The sequence below is a fragment of the Crocodylus siamensis genome, chromosome 5 (assembly GCF_052110815.1).
Source record: "Crocodylus siamensis isolate JL-2025a chromosome 5, ASM5211081v1, whole genome shotgun sequence".
In the NCBI taxonomy this organism is placed as follows: Eukaryota; Metazoa; Chordata; order Crocodylia; family Crocodylidae; genus Crocodylus; species Crocodylus siamensis.
The window spans coordinates 174,030,069-174,047,060 of NC_143399.1; the positions used below are offsets into that span (position 1 = coordinate 174,030,069).

The 16,992-nt window shown below is 45.6% G+C and overlaps 1 protein-coding gene across 3 annotated transcripts in view; it reads right to left on the reverse strand.

Annotated features, from left to right (window-relative positions):
* NMT2 (N-myristoyltransferase 2) overlaps nucleotides 1–16,574 on the reverse strand; it is a 44,211-nt gene extending 27,637 nt beyond the window's left edge. For all 3 annotated transcript variants that reach the window (XM_090047191.1, XM_090047192.1, XM_090047190.1), the window contains exons 1-2: nucleotides 16,436–16,574; nucleotides 1,336–1,471 (exon numbers count right to left, since the gene is read on the reverse strand). In XM_090047191.1, the coding sequence (XP_089903317.1) occupies nucleotides 1,336–1,471; nucleotides 16,436–16,545 (246 nt within the window). In that variant the 5' untranslated portion in view covers nucleotides 16,546–16,574. The remainder of the gene's footprint in view (nucleotides 1–1,335; nucleotides 1,472–16,435) is intronic.
* Nucleotides 16,575–16,992: the final 418 nt, after the last annotated feature.

The following is a 16,992-nucleotide window of genomic DNA, read 5'->3' on the forward strand; positions in this document are numbered from 1 at the left end:
CTGTGCACAATCAATGGCCCATGTACTTCCATATGGGCATACCGCAAAATTAGCTCCTTGGAGTAAGACTTTTAAGTTAGGAGAAAAAGACTGGAAGGAGCCCCCTGGGCTACTAAGTCCAGTCCCTCTGAACAGTTATTTATCCAAGGAATCCCCCAAATCACCACTTCAAACCCTCATTCACAACTACAAGGCACAGAACCTGAAGAACCAAAAACACACCATAGCTAGGACCCTGAGAAAAATTGTGATTTTGCAGACTGTGCAGAAACCGTGAAATTCACCCCCGCTGCAATTTTTAAGGGTTGCGAGCATAGGCAGTGGAAGCCCGGGGCTAACAGGGCTTAGCCCCCTCAAATACGGGGCAGGGCTGAGGGCCACAGGGCAGCCTGGGCATGGACTCTGGGAAGCTGCAGCAGGGGGGAGTGGTTTTTAAAATGCAATCAAATGTCTGGGTTTTTGCTCTGCCTCTGGCTTTTCCCCCTACTGCCAGCTAGGCTGCTTGGGGCTGGGTGCAGCAGGGAAGGTGATTGGCTGTCGGGGGATTGCACACGGGCCCTGGCAGCTGCTTGCAGGTAAAAGAGAGAGAGAGCGCGCATGAACTGTGTGTGCAGCAGGGCTGGGGGGAGCAGGGAGTTGCAGGTTGGGAGTAAGGGGCACCAGCAGGGCTGGGGGTTCAGTTGGTCAGGAGTAAGAGGCAGCAGCAGGGCTAGGGGGGGCTGTGGCTTAGGAGTGAGGGACAGAGACAGGGCATGAGCATATCACTGCTCCCCACCCCCCAACAAATATATACCCCTTCCCCTCTCCCCTGCCCCACCTCCCCCACCCCAGATGTCCTCTTTTTTGATACTGGAAATATGGTAACCCTATCTGATTTAAAGTGATGTAGCCACAAACAGATCTGATTTAAAATGAACTTATTCCACTGCTACTGAAATCCACTATAGTACAATTTTGCCATTCAGATAATTGATTATACAACAGACCACTTTGGAATTTACCAAACACAAAATATTCTAAATAAACATTATAACTACAGATTACAATTCTCTGCTACAAGCCCACCAACAGCTTGACTACTAACTGACTGAAAGAAACACCTTCTCCACCTTCCACAGAACACATCATCTTGGTAATTACCAGGATACCACAGACAGCTTGATAAAGACTGTAAACTACTGTGCTTATCTTCTGACATAGTTATGTATCCTTTTGTCTGTCATAAAAGGACAATAGCCTCTACTGCACATGCCTAATTCAGCCGGGTGGTAAGGGAATACTACCCATTTGTTTGCACAGGAAACCACAGATGTTAAAATAAAATAAGGCTCTTACTTTTGAAGGCTGTTGAATTTTAATCTCCTGGGAGTCAGAAGCAGAATCTGATTTGGTGCCGCCGGAGTTTGGTTTCTCCTTTTTTCTTTTCTGTTTCTTTTTTTTTTTCTTAGCTCCCAAATCCCCTCCAGGACTTCTGTCAAGAAAAATTCAGAAGAGGTGAAATGATTAAAACCAATACCATAAAGCCTGAAATATATGAAAGTTAAATTTAGAAAAACACCATCTCTATGTATGAAAAACTAACAGCAGTTAACCATGTAAGGGGAAAGAAAAGGGAAGAGAAAGCAATCTCTTATAGAAAGGTCATCTGTGTTAGCTCACACTTGTTCCAGACATCCAGTACCCCAGTTTATAGGGTATTTGGGCACTCTTAAATAGTCAATGCCATTCTAAAGGCTTTTTTTATTTAGCAAAAACACGAAACGACTATTTCAACATACCGGTATGCAGTAAAAGTTTCAATGTCCTGTTGACCATTTAATTAGCAGGAACACTCCACAGAAAGACATAGGGGACTTTAGTAAGGAAGAAAATGTGACTATAATGCACGGAAGTCAAAACTTGTCTTACGTCCATAAAAGTGATTATTTAATTTTCAGAATGTAGTTCTGAGCCAAAGCTAAATACAATCGCCCCTTAATCATAAAGGCCAGTTGACAGTTCTGATACTTTCAGCTAAGAATAATGGCTGGAATTTTCTAATGTTCCTTAGGGAATTAAAAGCACAGGTTCTTCTGAAAGTCAGTGGGACTTATCTTACTAAATGGCAGACGTGCTTTTGAAAGTCTTCCATATGTCCTCAGAAGCTCCTGACACCTACCAATAGCCAACTAGGTTCTTCCACTCAGGCTCACTTTTCAAGGACAACAGGAACAGGGAAAAATCCAACCAGAAAACATTCTACATAATTTTTTAGGGATCTTTGTTTCCAACTTGAATAATGATAGACAGACAGATTTAGATATTTATTGCTCAAATCTCACCAAGGACTGATGGGCAAAGGATCCAAATAGTCAGTTATTAAACAAGTGCTAATACTGGATGAGATTTAAGGGAAAAGCCATACAAAGAAAGCTCCCTGCTTGCATCCTGTTCATGCAGAATTCAACACGTTGGCTGATGTCAGTATGAACCCTTTTCTCTTTAAAGAGGACAATCAATTAACAAATAATCAAATGCTATAGTAGGACCCTGCAGATACAATGCATCACAGAAAGTCACTGGATAGCAGTGGCAGTCTTAACAGTTTTTGAGAGAGTTAACAGAAGCAAAAAAATGTGCATATGATTGGCCCTACAACAGATACTAGAAACTTTTGCCCAATTCAAAGAAAGCAAGAAATAATTCTTAATTTAAGTCATAGTGAGAAACAGCTTTGATTGTGTGTGACATTGACAAGCGCATAAGAGAGATCACTTGTTTTTTTCTGCCAAACTCTAGTCATGGGAACACGTGGATTAACATATTGGGTTGCAACCATCGTGAATCCTTATGGAAAGTACATCTGTATAATCCATGCTTTCCTAGGGACCACTCTGACCGTAAAGCTTAGCGTGCCCAGTATTGGCAACCCTATCACTTGTCAATGCTTAAAAAATAAATAAATAAATAAATAAATCACTAGAGCCTAAGAAAACTCTCAAATGCCCACATTACAAGCTGAAAGCCTGCTTTTAGACAAGTTTCAACCACCCACTGTAAACACTGACTTGTACAGTAATGTCATTGTTTTCTAACTGACTCTTGAACGAAAGACCAATCCTGAGAAGTGCTGAACACCTGCATCAGAACTTCAAATTAAATTGCAAGAGGAGAATAAGGGACTTCAGGGCAGTGCTCAGCAGCTTTAGGGACTGGGTCCTAATAGCTCTCTCACAGGTTAGAGAACCCAAGCAAAGGAGCTGGGGCAGGCAATGAAGTTTACATAGCTGGATTTTTTTTTCTTGGATCTCTGCAAAAGCAAGCATTTGAGCCCAAATTGACTACAGAGAATTTTCAGTTCTTGAAGGGTTCTTACACTTGACAGCAGTTTATACAATCCTTCTTACAACAGTATCTAGATTTGGGCTGTCCAACTTCATCATGGCTGGGGGCTGCATGCCATGCAGGTGGCACACTGTGAAGGGTGGACCCCTAGGATGGGATCCTGCCCCTTGCTGTGCTAGAGGCATGCATCACAGCAACATACAACCCCTCACCTCCCCGGGTAGTGCCAGCAATGCACAGACCCACACTCCCTGTTATTCAGGCAGCAGAAAGAGAGACAACTGTCAGGGTGGCCCATGGACCACCAGCTTGACCAGCCTGACCTAGATTATCTGAAGATATAGAGAATCCTACTTCAATTATTTAGCTGACCTGCATGCTAAATTGTTAGACTATGTACGCTTAAACTAAAACAGTCCCAAAGTTCTGCACTGAGGTTACAGCTATGAGCCAGCTGGAACATGGGCAAGCAGAATTAGCTTTTCCAGAATTTCACGTCTGGAAAAAATAAACATGTTGGGTACCTCACACCAAACAAAATTCAGAGCTAGTTTTCTATATTATTTATGCTAAGGAAGATATTTAACTAAATATTGCTGCGAAGATTGAAATACAAAAAGAAAGCTTAAATCACTAAAAGGAAGCTTATAAGAAGTGGAAACTTGGAGAAATAACTAGGGAAGAATATAAGAGCATTGCTTGGGCATGCAGGGATGAAGTCAGGAAGGCCAAAGCGAAATTGGAGTTGCAGCTAGCAAGGGATGTGAAGGGTAACAAGAAGGGTTTCTAGAAGTATGTCAGTAGCAAGAGGAGGATCAGGGAAAGTGTGGGTCCCTTACTGAGTGGGGGAAGCAACCTTGTGACAGAGGAAGCAGAAAAGGCTGAAGTGCTCAGTGCCTTTTTTGCCTCACTCTTCACAGGCAAGGTCAGCTTCCAGACTATTGCACCAGGCAGAATAGTTTGGGTAGGAGGTGAGCAGCCCTCAGTGGTGAAAGAAAAAGTTAGGGAGTACTTAGAAAAGCTGGATGTGTACAAGTCCAGGGGGCTGGACAGGATGCACCCAAGGGTGCTGAGGGAGCTGGGTGATGTGATTGCAGTGCCATTGGCCATGATCTTTGAAAACTTATGGCGATCAGAAGAGGCCCCGGATCATTGGAAAAGGGCAAACATCATGCTCGTAATTGAGAAAGGGGAAAAGGAGGATCCAGGGAACTACTGACCAGTCAGCCTCCCTCAGTCCTTGAAAAAACCATGGAGCAGATCCTCAAGGAATCCATTTCTAAGCACTTGGGGCAGAAAAAGGTGATCAGGGCAATCGGCACGGAATCACCAAGGGCAAGTCATGGCTGACCAACTTGATTGCCTTCTATGATGAGATGACTGGCTCTGTGGATGCGAGGAGACCAGTTGGTGTGGTGTGCCTTGATTTTAGCAAGGCTTTTGATACAGTCTCCCACCATATTCTTGCAGGCAAGTTCAGGGCCTATCACAGGGGGGGCCAGGAGGGCCATTTGGCCCGGGCCTCTTTCACAGAGGGCCTCAAATTTAGACTTTTGATGGTATCTCTAAATGAGGTACAGACACAGAGATACACTGACAGGATTGAAAGAAGACGATGTTCATCATACAACTTTAAACTTGTGTCCCATTACCGGGCTACACTGCCTGTAGCGCACTATGAATTAATATTTTTTAATATACTGGGAGCCTCAAAAAATGGAAGTGGCCTGGGCCTCTCTCGACCCCTAAGAGGGCCTGAGCAAGCTAAGGAAGTATGCGCTGGATGAATGGATTGCATGGTGGATAGAAAACTGGTTGGAGTATTGGGCTCAAAAAGTAGTAATCAAAGGCTTGACGTCTAGTTGGCAGCCAATATCAAGTGGAGTGCCCCAGGGGTTGGTCCTGGCGCTGGTTTTATTCAATGTCTTCATCAACGAACTGGAAGATAGCATAGATTTCACCCTTAGCAAGTGTACAGATGACACCAAGCTGTGGGGAGCAGTAGATATGCTGGAGAGTCCGGCTAGGGTTCAGAGTGATGTAGACACATTGGAGGATTGGGCCAAAAGACATGTCACAAGGTTCAACAAGACAAGTGCAAAGTCCTGCACATAGGACAGAACAATTCCATGCACCAGTAGGCTGGGGGCTGACTGGCTGGGCAGCAGCTCTGCAGAAAGTGACCTGTGGGTTATAGTGGATAATAAGTTGAATATGAGCCAGCAGTGTGCCCTAGTTGCCAAGAAGGCTAACAAGCTAACAGGGCTGCACTGGTTGATGTGTTGGCAGTAGGTAAAGGGAAGTGATTATTAGGGGTGTGCAAGAAGGGCCGTATTTGATTTGGATTTGAATTTGGCCTGAACTGGGGACAGCAATTAGATTCCTTGATTCAGATCACTGTCCCCAATTCCATTTAGCCAAATCTGAATCTGAAAATTCGGTGCCGATTCAGAGAATCAGCGATTCGGCCATAGACACAGTTTTAAATGTTTTTTCTACATACCTCAAGGTACCAGGAGCGGCGGTTCGTGAATGCTGTGACGGTGGGGCGGATGGAGCATCCCACAGGAGTGTGGGGGGCCCTTCTGCATGCTCAGTGGCAAACCCATAAGTGAACCAAAAGTACTTCTGGTCCACTTCCAGGTCCACCGGGGAGACCCCCCACAGCAATTGGCCACAGGGAGACTCCAGGTACCCCCAGACTCAGGAGGCATCAGTCACCAAGCCAAGGGAAGGGTGCTGGGGGGTCCTCTCGCACGCTCCCTGGCAGACCCAGCAGCAGACCGGAAGTGCTTCTGGTCCACTTCCGGGTCTGCTGCTCAGTGTGCTGGGAAGCCTGCCATGCTCCTATGGGACGCTCCATCTGCCTCAGCATCTCAGCATTCACTAGACACCTGCTACCTGAGGCACGTAGAAAAAACATTTAAAGCTGTGTCTGTATCTGAATTGCTGAATCTTTCCAAATCTCTCCAAATTGATTCAGAAGGTTCTGATTCGATTCAGAGAGATTAAAGGGTCTCCCGATTCATAGTTTCATAGTTTCTAGGGTCAGAAGGGACCTGAGTAGATCATTTAGTTCGACCCCCTGCCATGGCAGGAAAGAGTACTGGGGTCAAATGACCCCAGCAAGGTGTACATCTAACCTCCTCTTAAAGACCCCCAGGGTAGGAGCCTGCACCACTTCTCTTGGAAGTTGGTTCCAGATCCTAGCCGCCCTGACCGTGAAGTAGTGCCTCCTGATATCTAGCCTAAATCTACCCTCTGCCAGCTTGTGACCATTATTCCTGGTCACTCCTGGCAGTGCTTGGGGGAACAGGGACTTCCCCAGTGCCTGCTGGTCCGCCCTGACTAGTTTGTAACAGGCCACTAGATCCCCCCGCAGCCTTCTCTTGTGGAGGCTGAACAGGTTCAGGTCCCATAGCCTCTCCTTGTAGGGCCTTCCCTGCTGCCTCCTGATCATGCGAGTGGCTCTCCTCCGCACCCTCTCCATGTTGTCCACATCCCTCTCGAGGTGCGGCGCCCAGAACTGGATGCAGTACTCCAGCTATGGCCTGACAAGTGCCGCGCAGAGTGGGAGGATCACCTCGTTGGACCTGCTTGAGATGCATCTGTGGATGCATGACAAGGTATGGTTGGCCTTTTTGACTGCATCCCCACACTGCCGGCCCATGTTCATCTTGGAGTTAATGATGACTCCAAGATCCTCTTCCACTTATGTACTGACAAGAAGGGAGTTCCCCAGCCTGTAGGTATGGTGCCAGTTGTTCCTCCCCAGGTGCATCATTCTGCACTTGTCTGTGTTGAATCCCATCCTATTCTCATCTGCCCACCCTTGTAACCTGTCTAGGTCCGATTGTAGCCTATTTCTCCCTTCTAGCGTGCCCACATCCCCCTACATCTTAGTGTCATCGGCAAATTTGAACAGGGTGCTTTTTACCCCTTTGTCCAAGTCGCTGATGAAGATGTTGAACAGTGCGAGCCCGAGGACCGAGCCCTGGGGGACCCCACTGCCCACATCCCTCCAGGCCGAAAATGACCCATCCACCACAGCTCTCTGGGTGTGACCCTCCAGCCAGTTGGTGACCCATTTGACTGTGTAGGTGTCAACACCACAGTCCCCCAGTTTCTTAATGAGAACAGGGTGAGAGACAGTGTTGAAGGCCTTCCGGAAGTCCAGGAAGACTATGTCCACTGCTACCCCTGCATCTAATGATTTGGTGATCTGATCATAGAAGGCCACCAGGTTGGTCTGACAGGACCTGCCACTAATGAACCCGTGTTGGTTGCCCCTAAGCATGACCTCCCCTCCTGGCCCTTCGTGGATATGTGCCAGAATAATTTTCTCAAAGAGCTTGCCCAGGATCAAGGTAAAACTAACTGGCCTATAGTTTCTCAGCTCCTCCTTCTTCCCCTTTTTCAAGATGGGAACCATGCTGGCCCTCTTCCAGTCCTCTGGCACCACACCAGAGCACTACAAGTGCTCGTAAAGCTGTGCCAGGGGTCCTGCAATGACCTCAGCCAATTCCTTTAGTACTCTAGGCTGGGGATCATCTGGACCGGCTGACTTGAATACATCCAGTCCCTCCAGAAGTTCCCTGACTAGTTCCTCACTAACCCTTGGCCTAGGTGTGCCCCCCCGGGGCCTGAGGGGGCACCAGTGGGGGGTGACTGTTCCGGTCCCTGCTTAAGAAAACGGAGGCAAAGAAATCATTAAATATGTTGGCTTTGTCATCTGATGTGACGACGAAATTTCCTAACGTGTCCTGCAGGGGCCCACATTACCCAGAACCTTCTTTTTACCCCCTATGTATTTAAAGAAGGACTTCTTATTGTCCTTAATCTGGAAAGCTAGTCCCAGTTCCATCTCTGCCTTGGCCTTCCTGACTGCCCCCCTACATCCCCAAGCAACTGCAATATAGCCATCCCTGGTGATGGCCCCTCCCTTCCATTGGATGTATGCCTCCCTTTTAACTAGGAGACATTCCCAGATGCTTTTGGTGAGCCATGGGGGCTTGTGTGCCCTCCTGCTCCCTTTGATCCACTTGGGATTACCTCCCTTTGGGCTTGGAGGATCATCTCATCAAGGAGCGACCACTCTCCTTGGACACCTGGCTCCCCTCCCCTCCGGGACCTCAATGCTTCCCTGACTATTCTCCTTAGCTCGTTGAAGTTTGCCCTCCTGAAATCTAGGGCTGCTGCCTTGCTGCAGGCCTTTGCTACTTTGCACTGGATGGTGAATTCAATTCAGATTCAGAGATTCGGCCGCTGAATTTCCACAGAATCAGATCAGAGACCGAAGCTTCGCACAGTCCTAGTAATTATTTCCCGCTATTCAGCACTGGTGAGGTCACATCTGGAGTACTGTGTCCAGTTTTGGGCCCCCCACTACAGAAAGAATGTGGTCAAATTGGAGAGAGTCCAGCGGAGGGCAACGAAAACAGTGAGGGGGCGGGGAAACATGACTTATGAGGAAAGACTGAGGGAACTGGGCTTATTTAGTTTAGGAAGAGAAGACTGAGGGGATTTAATAGCAGCCTTCAACTACCTGAAGGGTGGTTCCAAAGAGGATGAAGGTACTGTTCTGTGATGGCAGATGACAGAACAAGGAGCAAATGTCTCAAGCTGCAAGCAAGGGAAGTTTAGGTTAGATATTAGGAAGAACTTTCTCACTAGGAGAATAGTAAAAATACTGGAACAGGTTACCCAGAGAGGTGGTAGAAGCTCTATCCTTGGAGGTTTCCAAAACCTGGCTAGACAAGTCTTTGGCTGGGATGATCCGATTGTGGATGGTCCTGCCTTGAGCAAGGGGTTAGTCTGGATGACCTCCTGAGGTCGCTTCCAACCCTAACTTTCTATGTTTCTCCCTCTGGCTTTTTTAATCTCTTTACTTAGCTCTAAGGGCAGCGGTTACCTCAAACATAGCTCCACTATTAGTGAAAAGAAATACTGCTCTTAGAAAATGACCTATGCCATATGTCACAGTGAACTCAGTTTTGAAATAAAGTGGGTAAAACACACATATCTTTCAACGGGAACTGGTTCCATTTACATTCCACTAGAATTTTGCTCTTTGAGATCACTAGGACAGTGTTTTATTTGGTTTAGTTAAGTAATGAAATAACAGCACTTCTAACATGTATGTTTGGCAGTAACAGAGAGAAAATTAAACTTTGCCAAGCCTTACTAACATTATCCCCAGTTAAACTGTGCTTGTTGCAGGACACATTTACTTTGTTCTTTGGCCACTGAAGGTTTTTTGGAATCCTCTCCTCCCCACCTCTATAAACACAGTCATCCTATAGGGAAAGCTAAATAGCTGAGAAAAGGTATTCAAAATCTGGTGAAGATCACACCCATGTTTTAAAAACTGCTGCAAATTTTGTCTAGCATTCCAGCTTAGAGAAAAATATAGATGAAAAACAGTAAAAGTGGTAACAACCTTTTTGCTTGAATATCCTTCCGCACGCCTCCTCCCATTTCTAAAATAGACCTCTTCCAAAACCCAGTTTTAGTTCCCAACCTTCACTTTTAGAACTTTTACAAAGCTTGTTACAAAAGAAATATTCATATCTTTTGCCTGACAGGGTGTGCAGCAAACTTGAATGACTGTCTCAACACTCTCTACACAATCTGCTACTTAATCAGTCTTTCATTCCTGTTACAATCCACAAAATACAAAATATTTTTAAAAGACAGATCCATTTGTTCTTCATTTCTCTTCTCTTCAGGCATGTTTGCAGTAGACAAAACTAGCACTGATCAGGAACTCAACCGGCTGTGGAGGATTGTCTAACACAATTAGAAACACTGACTGTGCAGAGCCAAAGGCAAAACAGTAAAAGCAAGCCTCCACCTTCAACTTTTTACCTCGCCTCACATTACTGAAAGAATGGGAAGTTTAAAATAGGAGTCAGTGGGGCAAAAGTGTGGGGGTAGGGGCAGAAAAAGAGGAAGGGGATGAACATAAAGGATATTCAGAATAGCAGGATTCAGTTCTTTAATTAAAAAACAAAAAATGTGTTTCCTTTTGTGTTGTGCACTGATTTAGAATTTTGGATTTTCCTGTTTCAATTCAGTATGCACACATATTAACCCCAAGTACTATGGCTTGTTTTCACTAGTACAATCACAGAAATTTGAAAACCCGGTTTCTGCCTTCCATAAAAAATGGTCTTCAAGTACTTGTTTGCTTACTAAAAGCTACACCAGTTTAACTAAGTCAATATAGCTGAGATGATACAACTATGTGAACATTGTTATGCTGGTGTAAAGTGTTCTTCTATTTGGGAAGATGAATAAGCAATGCCAATAAGGTTACATCTACACTACAGACGTCTCAGAATTTCCTTAGTGTCTGTTTCCAATATAGCTGCATCAGAAGTCCCTAGAATAGACAGTTATATTGACAAATCTGAAATTTTAGCTGTACATCTTGTTTTGCACGTGGGTAGTGGTTTTACTACTCTGGTATAAAAACCAATGTTGCTGATATAGTCATCTCCACACTGGGAATTCTTTACCAATAATATGCTATATTAATATTTCTATACCACATAGTGCCTGTAGCGTAGATGTGATTAAAGCACTTTTAACTAAATCCTAAGTGACAGTGACAGTTATACTAGCAATATACCTATAACAGTAGAAAAAAAAAACCGCCACTCATAACCAAAAATAATTTACTAGAGCAAAAAGTGATATTTACACAAAGTTGAGAGGCAGAGTCATGAGATCTGGTCATGCTGCAAAATAGATTATTTTTGCCACAAAACCAGACTGCAAGTGTAACCCTGAGTGTCATTCAGGCCCATTTTTTGGTCCACTTGTCTGAAACAGTTACAAATTAAAGTCTGATTCGACCCACGCACACCTTTGTTTGTGCACACACATCTGGTATTTTGCATGAATGTGGAAAAGTGCATGCACATTTCTAAAAGCCTTAGCATCTCCAAGTTTCCATATGTTTATCTTAGAGGTAAGGATATTTTATTTTCCCTATAGGAGAGAACTCAGAAGCTCAATTTGGGAAACTTTGGGCAAAACTTTCATATTATCAGATGCATGGAAAAGTGTAAACAATTGTGTATGATTCCACAACCAAGGAATTGCTGTTTTTCCCCCTCTGTATCAAGCGGAGTGAAAACATCTGATTTTCATTCCCAGTGAATACCCTTCATTGTTATTTTAACTATATAGCTAGATATTGAATACCACTCTGACAAAAGCAGCTCTTGTAACCACCTACATGGGTATTAAATTCATTATCACTTGATAAAGTTAAAATTTTTCTGTTTCCCAAACTACCATAATCTTCACATGTTCAAGGGAATTTGGGATGCAAAAGCTGATTGTACAGCTGTTCCCAAACATGTTTTGGCTGTTTCAAGTCACTGAGCGGGGGGGGACACCACATTTGAGGGGCCCATTAAAAATGATTTCTGCAATATAGGGCCAAATTCAAATTTGGTGTAAATGGGTGAGATTTTACTTGATTCAAAATATATGTTGCTGACACTAGTCTATACTTGGTTCATAGTGCTTCTATACTTTGAAAATTCAGTCATATATTCTGAGATCTTCCTAATCTCCTATTAGACCATCAGCATTCCAAGGGAGAAAAGCACCAGCCAGAAAGTCTTGATAAAGTCCTTTAAATTTTACTGTCAACACAACTGTAGTTAGATATGCTAACACTTTTCAGCTAATATTTTATTTCCATAAATGGCAGTATTTGGAAATGCATGCTTTATTGTTTAGTAATGAGCTTGTAAAATGAGAAATCAAACTTATTCCACAGAACTTAATATTAACCAACTGTCTTTCTTCTGAGTCTCCCACTGTGGTCCTTATTTTTAAAATCTACTCCAGGAGTGAGACCTTGTATGCTACATTACAGACCAGAGCAGAACTCCAAGCTACAGATTTCTTTTAAAATAACAACAAACAAACAAAAACTCTTAGAAAAACTGAGCTTAATTTTTATAAAGCTGCGATTAAACAGTTTTATATTTTAGTGTACTGCTATACTGCCCAGTATGAAATGGCTTAAGAATCACTGAGGTGTTTGGGGGGGGATTTTTGCTTACAATCTTTCTGAATGTGAATACTGAATATTCCCCATCTGTGCCCTTTCTATCACTGAATTCCAATGCAAAGAGTCATTGAGAATAGACTGAGAGGCCCTACAGAGCTAAGGAAAAGCGGGGGTGGGTTTAAATAAGCTGTGTATTTAAAAAACGTTGGGTTAACTTATTTAAGCCTATTTTAAACTTACATATACTAATGGAGCTGTTCTGTAAACAGTCTTTTAATATGAAGTGCAATAGAGTGCAGAAGAGTGCAGCTAACAGAAGCAACTGCAGAGATGGGGAGGCAAAGAAGTGTAGTGTATAGGAGCCATAGAGTATACAAGTCATGCAATGCATCCAGAAGATGTAACCAGCACAGATACAGATAATGTTGAGAGCAATGATTATTTATGCTACAGAATAATTACCAAGCTTTTTTGCCTTCCCAACCACCTTTAAAAAACCCACCTCCACCCTTTCTCTCCACACAGTGTCACAGTACTATTTGTGGTCAACCCTATATCAGCCAATTTTAAATGTCCAGTTACAGTTTGAAGAAAAGTTTATATTGCACTTATAAGGCTGGATAGTGTTTATCCTTTGCTACATATAAAATTAAACTCTAAACACAATATTAAATGCAAGCGATGCAAACACTTCAAAACTCTGATATAACCATATTTTTAAGCACCAAACTACAAAGTATTTACAAGTAGGCAAATCCACACAACTTGAAATGATCTGAATACGCAAAGCAACTTTTAAAGCTATTTCAATTTACACATACATACCTATATATCTATATGTATATACATGATTATGCATGTGTGTGGGTGTGTATACACACCCATGTGCACACACTTTATAATGTGTGTGTATACACCCCCCCCCCGGTATTAATCCAAATCCAAAATGACTGAATTGAAAATGATCCCCTAATAATTAAAATACATCCTTGGAAAATTACAAGTTTATTCTAGTTTATTTTAAGTATTTAAAATATTATAATTTCCCACGTACAGAGTCTAATTATTGGGGGGCTGTCTTAAATTCATCCCTGCCACCACTCCAGCAAGGAAAGCAGACCCCCGCCACTTGCCTCCCCTAGTGCCTTGCCCCTCAAATCATTCCCCTTATGCCTGTCCCCCAGCACCTGCTTCCCTTGTTGCCTGTCACCCACAGTGCCTGTCTCTTTCCACTGCCCACCCCCTGGTGACTTGTACCCCCTGCCATCTTCCCCCATTTACTCTGTATAGTGGCCTAGACTCCAGCCAGGGGCAGAGAGCACACAGTGGCTGCAGCCCTGCCCTGGCCAGGCACCAGCTTCAGTGACAACTCTACTCCTGGCTGGAGGCAGTCAGCAGCTGTGGCTCTGGCCTTGGGCCCAGGTGAGGGCTAGAGCTGGAGTCACAGCAGCCCCCTTGCTGTTGCCTGGTCCTCCCAGCACTCTCCTCTCACTCCCCTATGCACTTTGCCTGGGCTGGGCACCACGAGGTCACCCTTATGCTCCCCCCACTGCATGAGCCACCCCAATCCTGGTCAGGGCAGGCAGCAGCAGCTCCAGCTCTGACTTTTAGTCCAGTATTTGAGTCCAAGAGAAGGGTTTTTTTACCCCCATGTTAAATAGGGAAAGAAAACCTCATCTTGGATTGAGTAAATACAAGATATATTTTATTACAATATTGAAAAAATAATTTTACAAGGTATATTGACCTTCCCTGTCCTGGAAGATGCCAAAATGCCATTATAGCTTTTTGTGGGGAGGGGAAATAGAAGGGAGGGGGCGCAGCTGGAGGAGAAGTTACAATATCTGATACTGCTTTTCAATGCACATTTTTTTTTCCAATTTTTTACAACCTCAGTTTGCACACCTCACTCAAAGGGTCTAACCAGTAGCAGATAACATGCCAATGGAAGTAAAGCACTAATTCATAATTTTGTATTAGACTTTGTATATAACAAGCACTAAGAAATTAACATGGATATAATCTAATTACAGAGGGGTCATATTTAATTCAAATTCATTAAAAAAAAAAAAGAAAAGAAAGTAATGATACCATTTACTGGAATGGAACGATCAAACCACTTATTCTGGTTAGAAATTATCCCACTTTCATCATCAGTTACTGATCATTCACTAAGGAAGCAACTTCCATGCAGAATTCATAATAATACTCAATAGATTTGAGAGAGTACCATGGCCATATTATTTCTCTCTGAAAGACTGAAGACACCTTACTTAGCAAGAAACCAGCTTTAAGATATGAATCAGAATGTGTCTAATTGTCTGTATCCTTCCTCCTGCTAAAATCTGCTTTAGCACTTGCTGTAGCACTGAAAGAACAGACCTGGCTTGCAAGGCTGAATGACTGAAGAGAGCTCAACCAAGGAAAAGCAGTAAAATAAAATTTAAAAAAAATAAAATAAAAAAAGAAATTGCAATGTGAACAAAACAAGAACAAACTCCAGACACCCTTCTTTCCTCAGACCTGATGTCGAACACTTCACATTCTAAAGCTTGTCTACGTCTTTCTTAACCAAGCAGTTGGTCCAATAAAAGATATCACTTACAAAAATCCTTGCCTCTCAGAGAACAATTATCACACTATTAATCTATCAGGCCTGGAGCATCAGTGTGGCTTATCGGAGTGGTAATAAACAGTCACCCTGTATTCTCCATGGAGTTATTACCCACATTTAAAAAATACGAAATGCTGGAATTTTCAGAGGTGGCAAGTGGGAACAATGCCCCATATCTGCTCAATAGCTTCCTTCTCCCCTTGCTAAGGCGCAGATTTACATTACCATTATAACTCACACAACCTGCTTCCTAAGCTTGCTAGGAGTATGCTGAAGGAGTGACAAAGAAAATTCAAGTCAGTATTCCTTGGTCTTTAAGATTGTTGACACCATATTTAAGGTGCAGAGCAGCTTGTTGCCAAGCAAACAAGCAGCAAAAAATATTTTACAAATCTCTCTCAGTCAATAATTCCCTACAGAAATACTCTGACCGAAACATGTAGAAAACCCCTACCAAAAGTATTTACAGAGCAGATCAAAACCCATCCTATTTCTATTTTAGGCCACTCTGGCCACTCCTGGTTACAACAACAAAGCATTTTCCCTCCTCAGCCAGCCTATTTCTAATCCTAGGGGTCAGAAAGTAAAATTCAAATGTAGTTAGTCCTTCAAAGCCGTTTTTCTGTGGTATACCGACCCCGCACAGAAATCCGTGCAGGTTCCCTCATGACCACACAGGCCCACGAAAGCCCATGGGCACCGGCGCCCATTGAAAGGGGTCGCATATATGGACTCCTACCCGGTTGATCCCATGGGTGAACGAACTGCTTGTCTTTTTTTCTCAAGCGCTTGGAGACGAAGTCTAACCAGCAGTGCAAGGGGCTTTTTATCTATTTTTTAAAGCAATTTGAGAATACTGAGAGGTACTTCAGAGACGCACAAAAAGACAGGCTCTGTCCCAGTGATCAGAGTCCAGACAGCCAGGGGTGTCAACCGGGGCGGGGTGATCTCCAGCGGGCCAAGCACAGGGCGGAGCGGGAAGGCCCGGACAAGGGGTCCGAGATTTGCCCCTTGGAGACCGTGGCGGCAGAGGCTGGATCAGGGCCCTGCCAGCAGCCGGCTGCTTTCAGGGGGCTTCACAGGCAGCAGCGGCAGCGCCCGCCCCTGCGGGCTGAGAGGACCCCGGCAGGTCACAGCCGGCCGGAGGCAGCATCCCCGGAGGGGGCGGCTCGGGGCTGCAGCCGCGGATACGGACTGGCCCGCACCTGAGCCGTCCCCCGCGCGGGAGGATGCGCGTCTCCAGCCCCGGGCGCGGCCCGCCGGCTTCGCTCCCCGCAGCGATGCACAAAGGCAGCGGCTGGGCAGGGCGAGGGGAGGGGGTCCCGCCGCCGCCGCCCCGGGCAAGCCTCCGCACCAGGCCCCGGGCCGGCCCCGCGCTGCCGCCGGGCACTGGCGAGGCGGCCCTGGCTGCCCGCCCCCGCCGCAGCGCGGGACCCGGCACCTCGCGGCGCCGCGGGACCCACCCCTTGGCGTGCTCGGCCTCCTCCTCATTGTCGCCGTCGATGCCGCAGGTGTCCTGATCGTCCAGCTCCAGGCTCTGCTGGCTGGCTGCAGACTCGCTGTCCTCCGCCATCACGGGGGAAGGAGGGAGGCGCGGGGGAGGTACCGCCAGCCTATGAAAGGAACCGGGGCGCGCAGGCACATGCAGCCCGGAGGAGCTCCCTCTAGCTGCTGTCCTCCCCGCCGCCCCACAGGCCGGGCTCCCCTCCAGCCTAGTGCTGCATCTCACCCCAGCGCCAGGCCGCAGCCACCCAGCAGCGCTGAGCGTCTGCGCCCTCCGGGCACGCCTGGCACAGGCAGCCAGCTGAGTTTGACCCGGACCAGCTGTTTATAGGGCTCCCCCCAGTGCCCGGGCCACCCGCCTGCTCGTGCACGGCTCTGGGGCAGCCATCTAGACATGGGTGCCGCTGGCATAGCCTCCAGAGAAGGACCCCAGGCCCTGCTGGCAACACATAGGGGGTACATGCAGATGCACAGGCACCCCTCAGATTGGCGGTGCACCCCCTGAGACTGGCCGCCG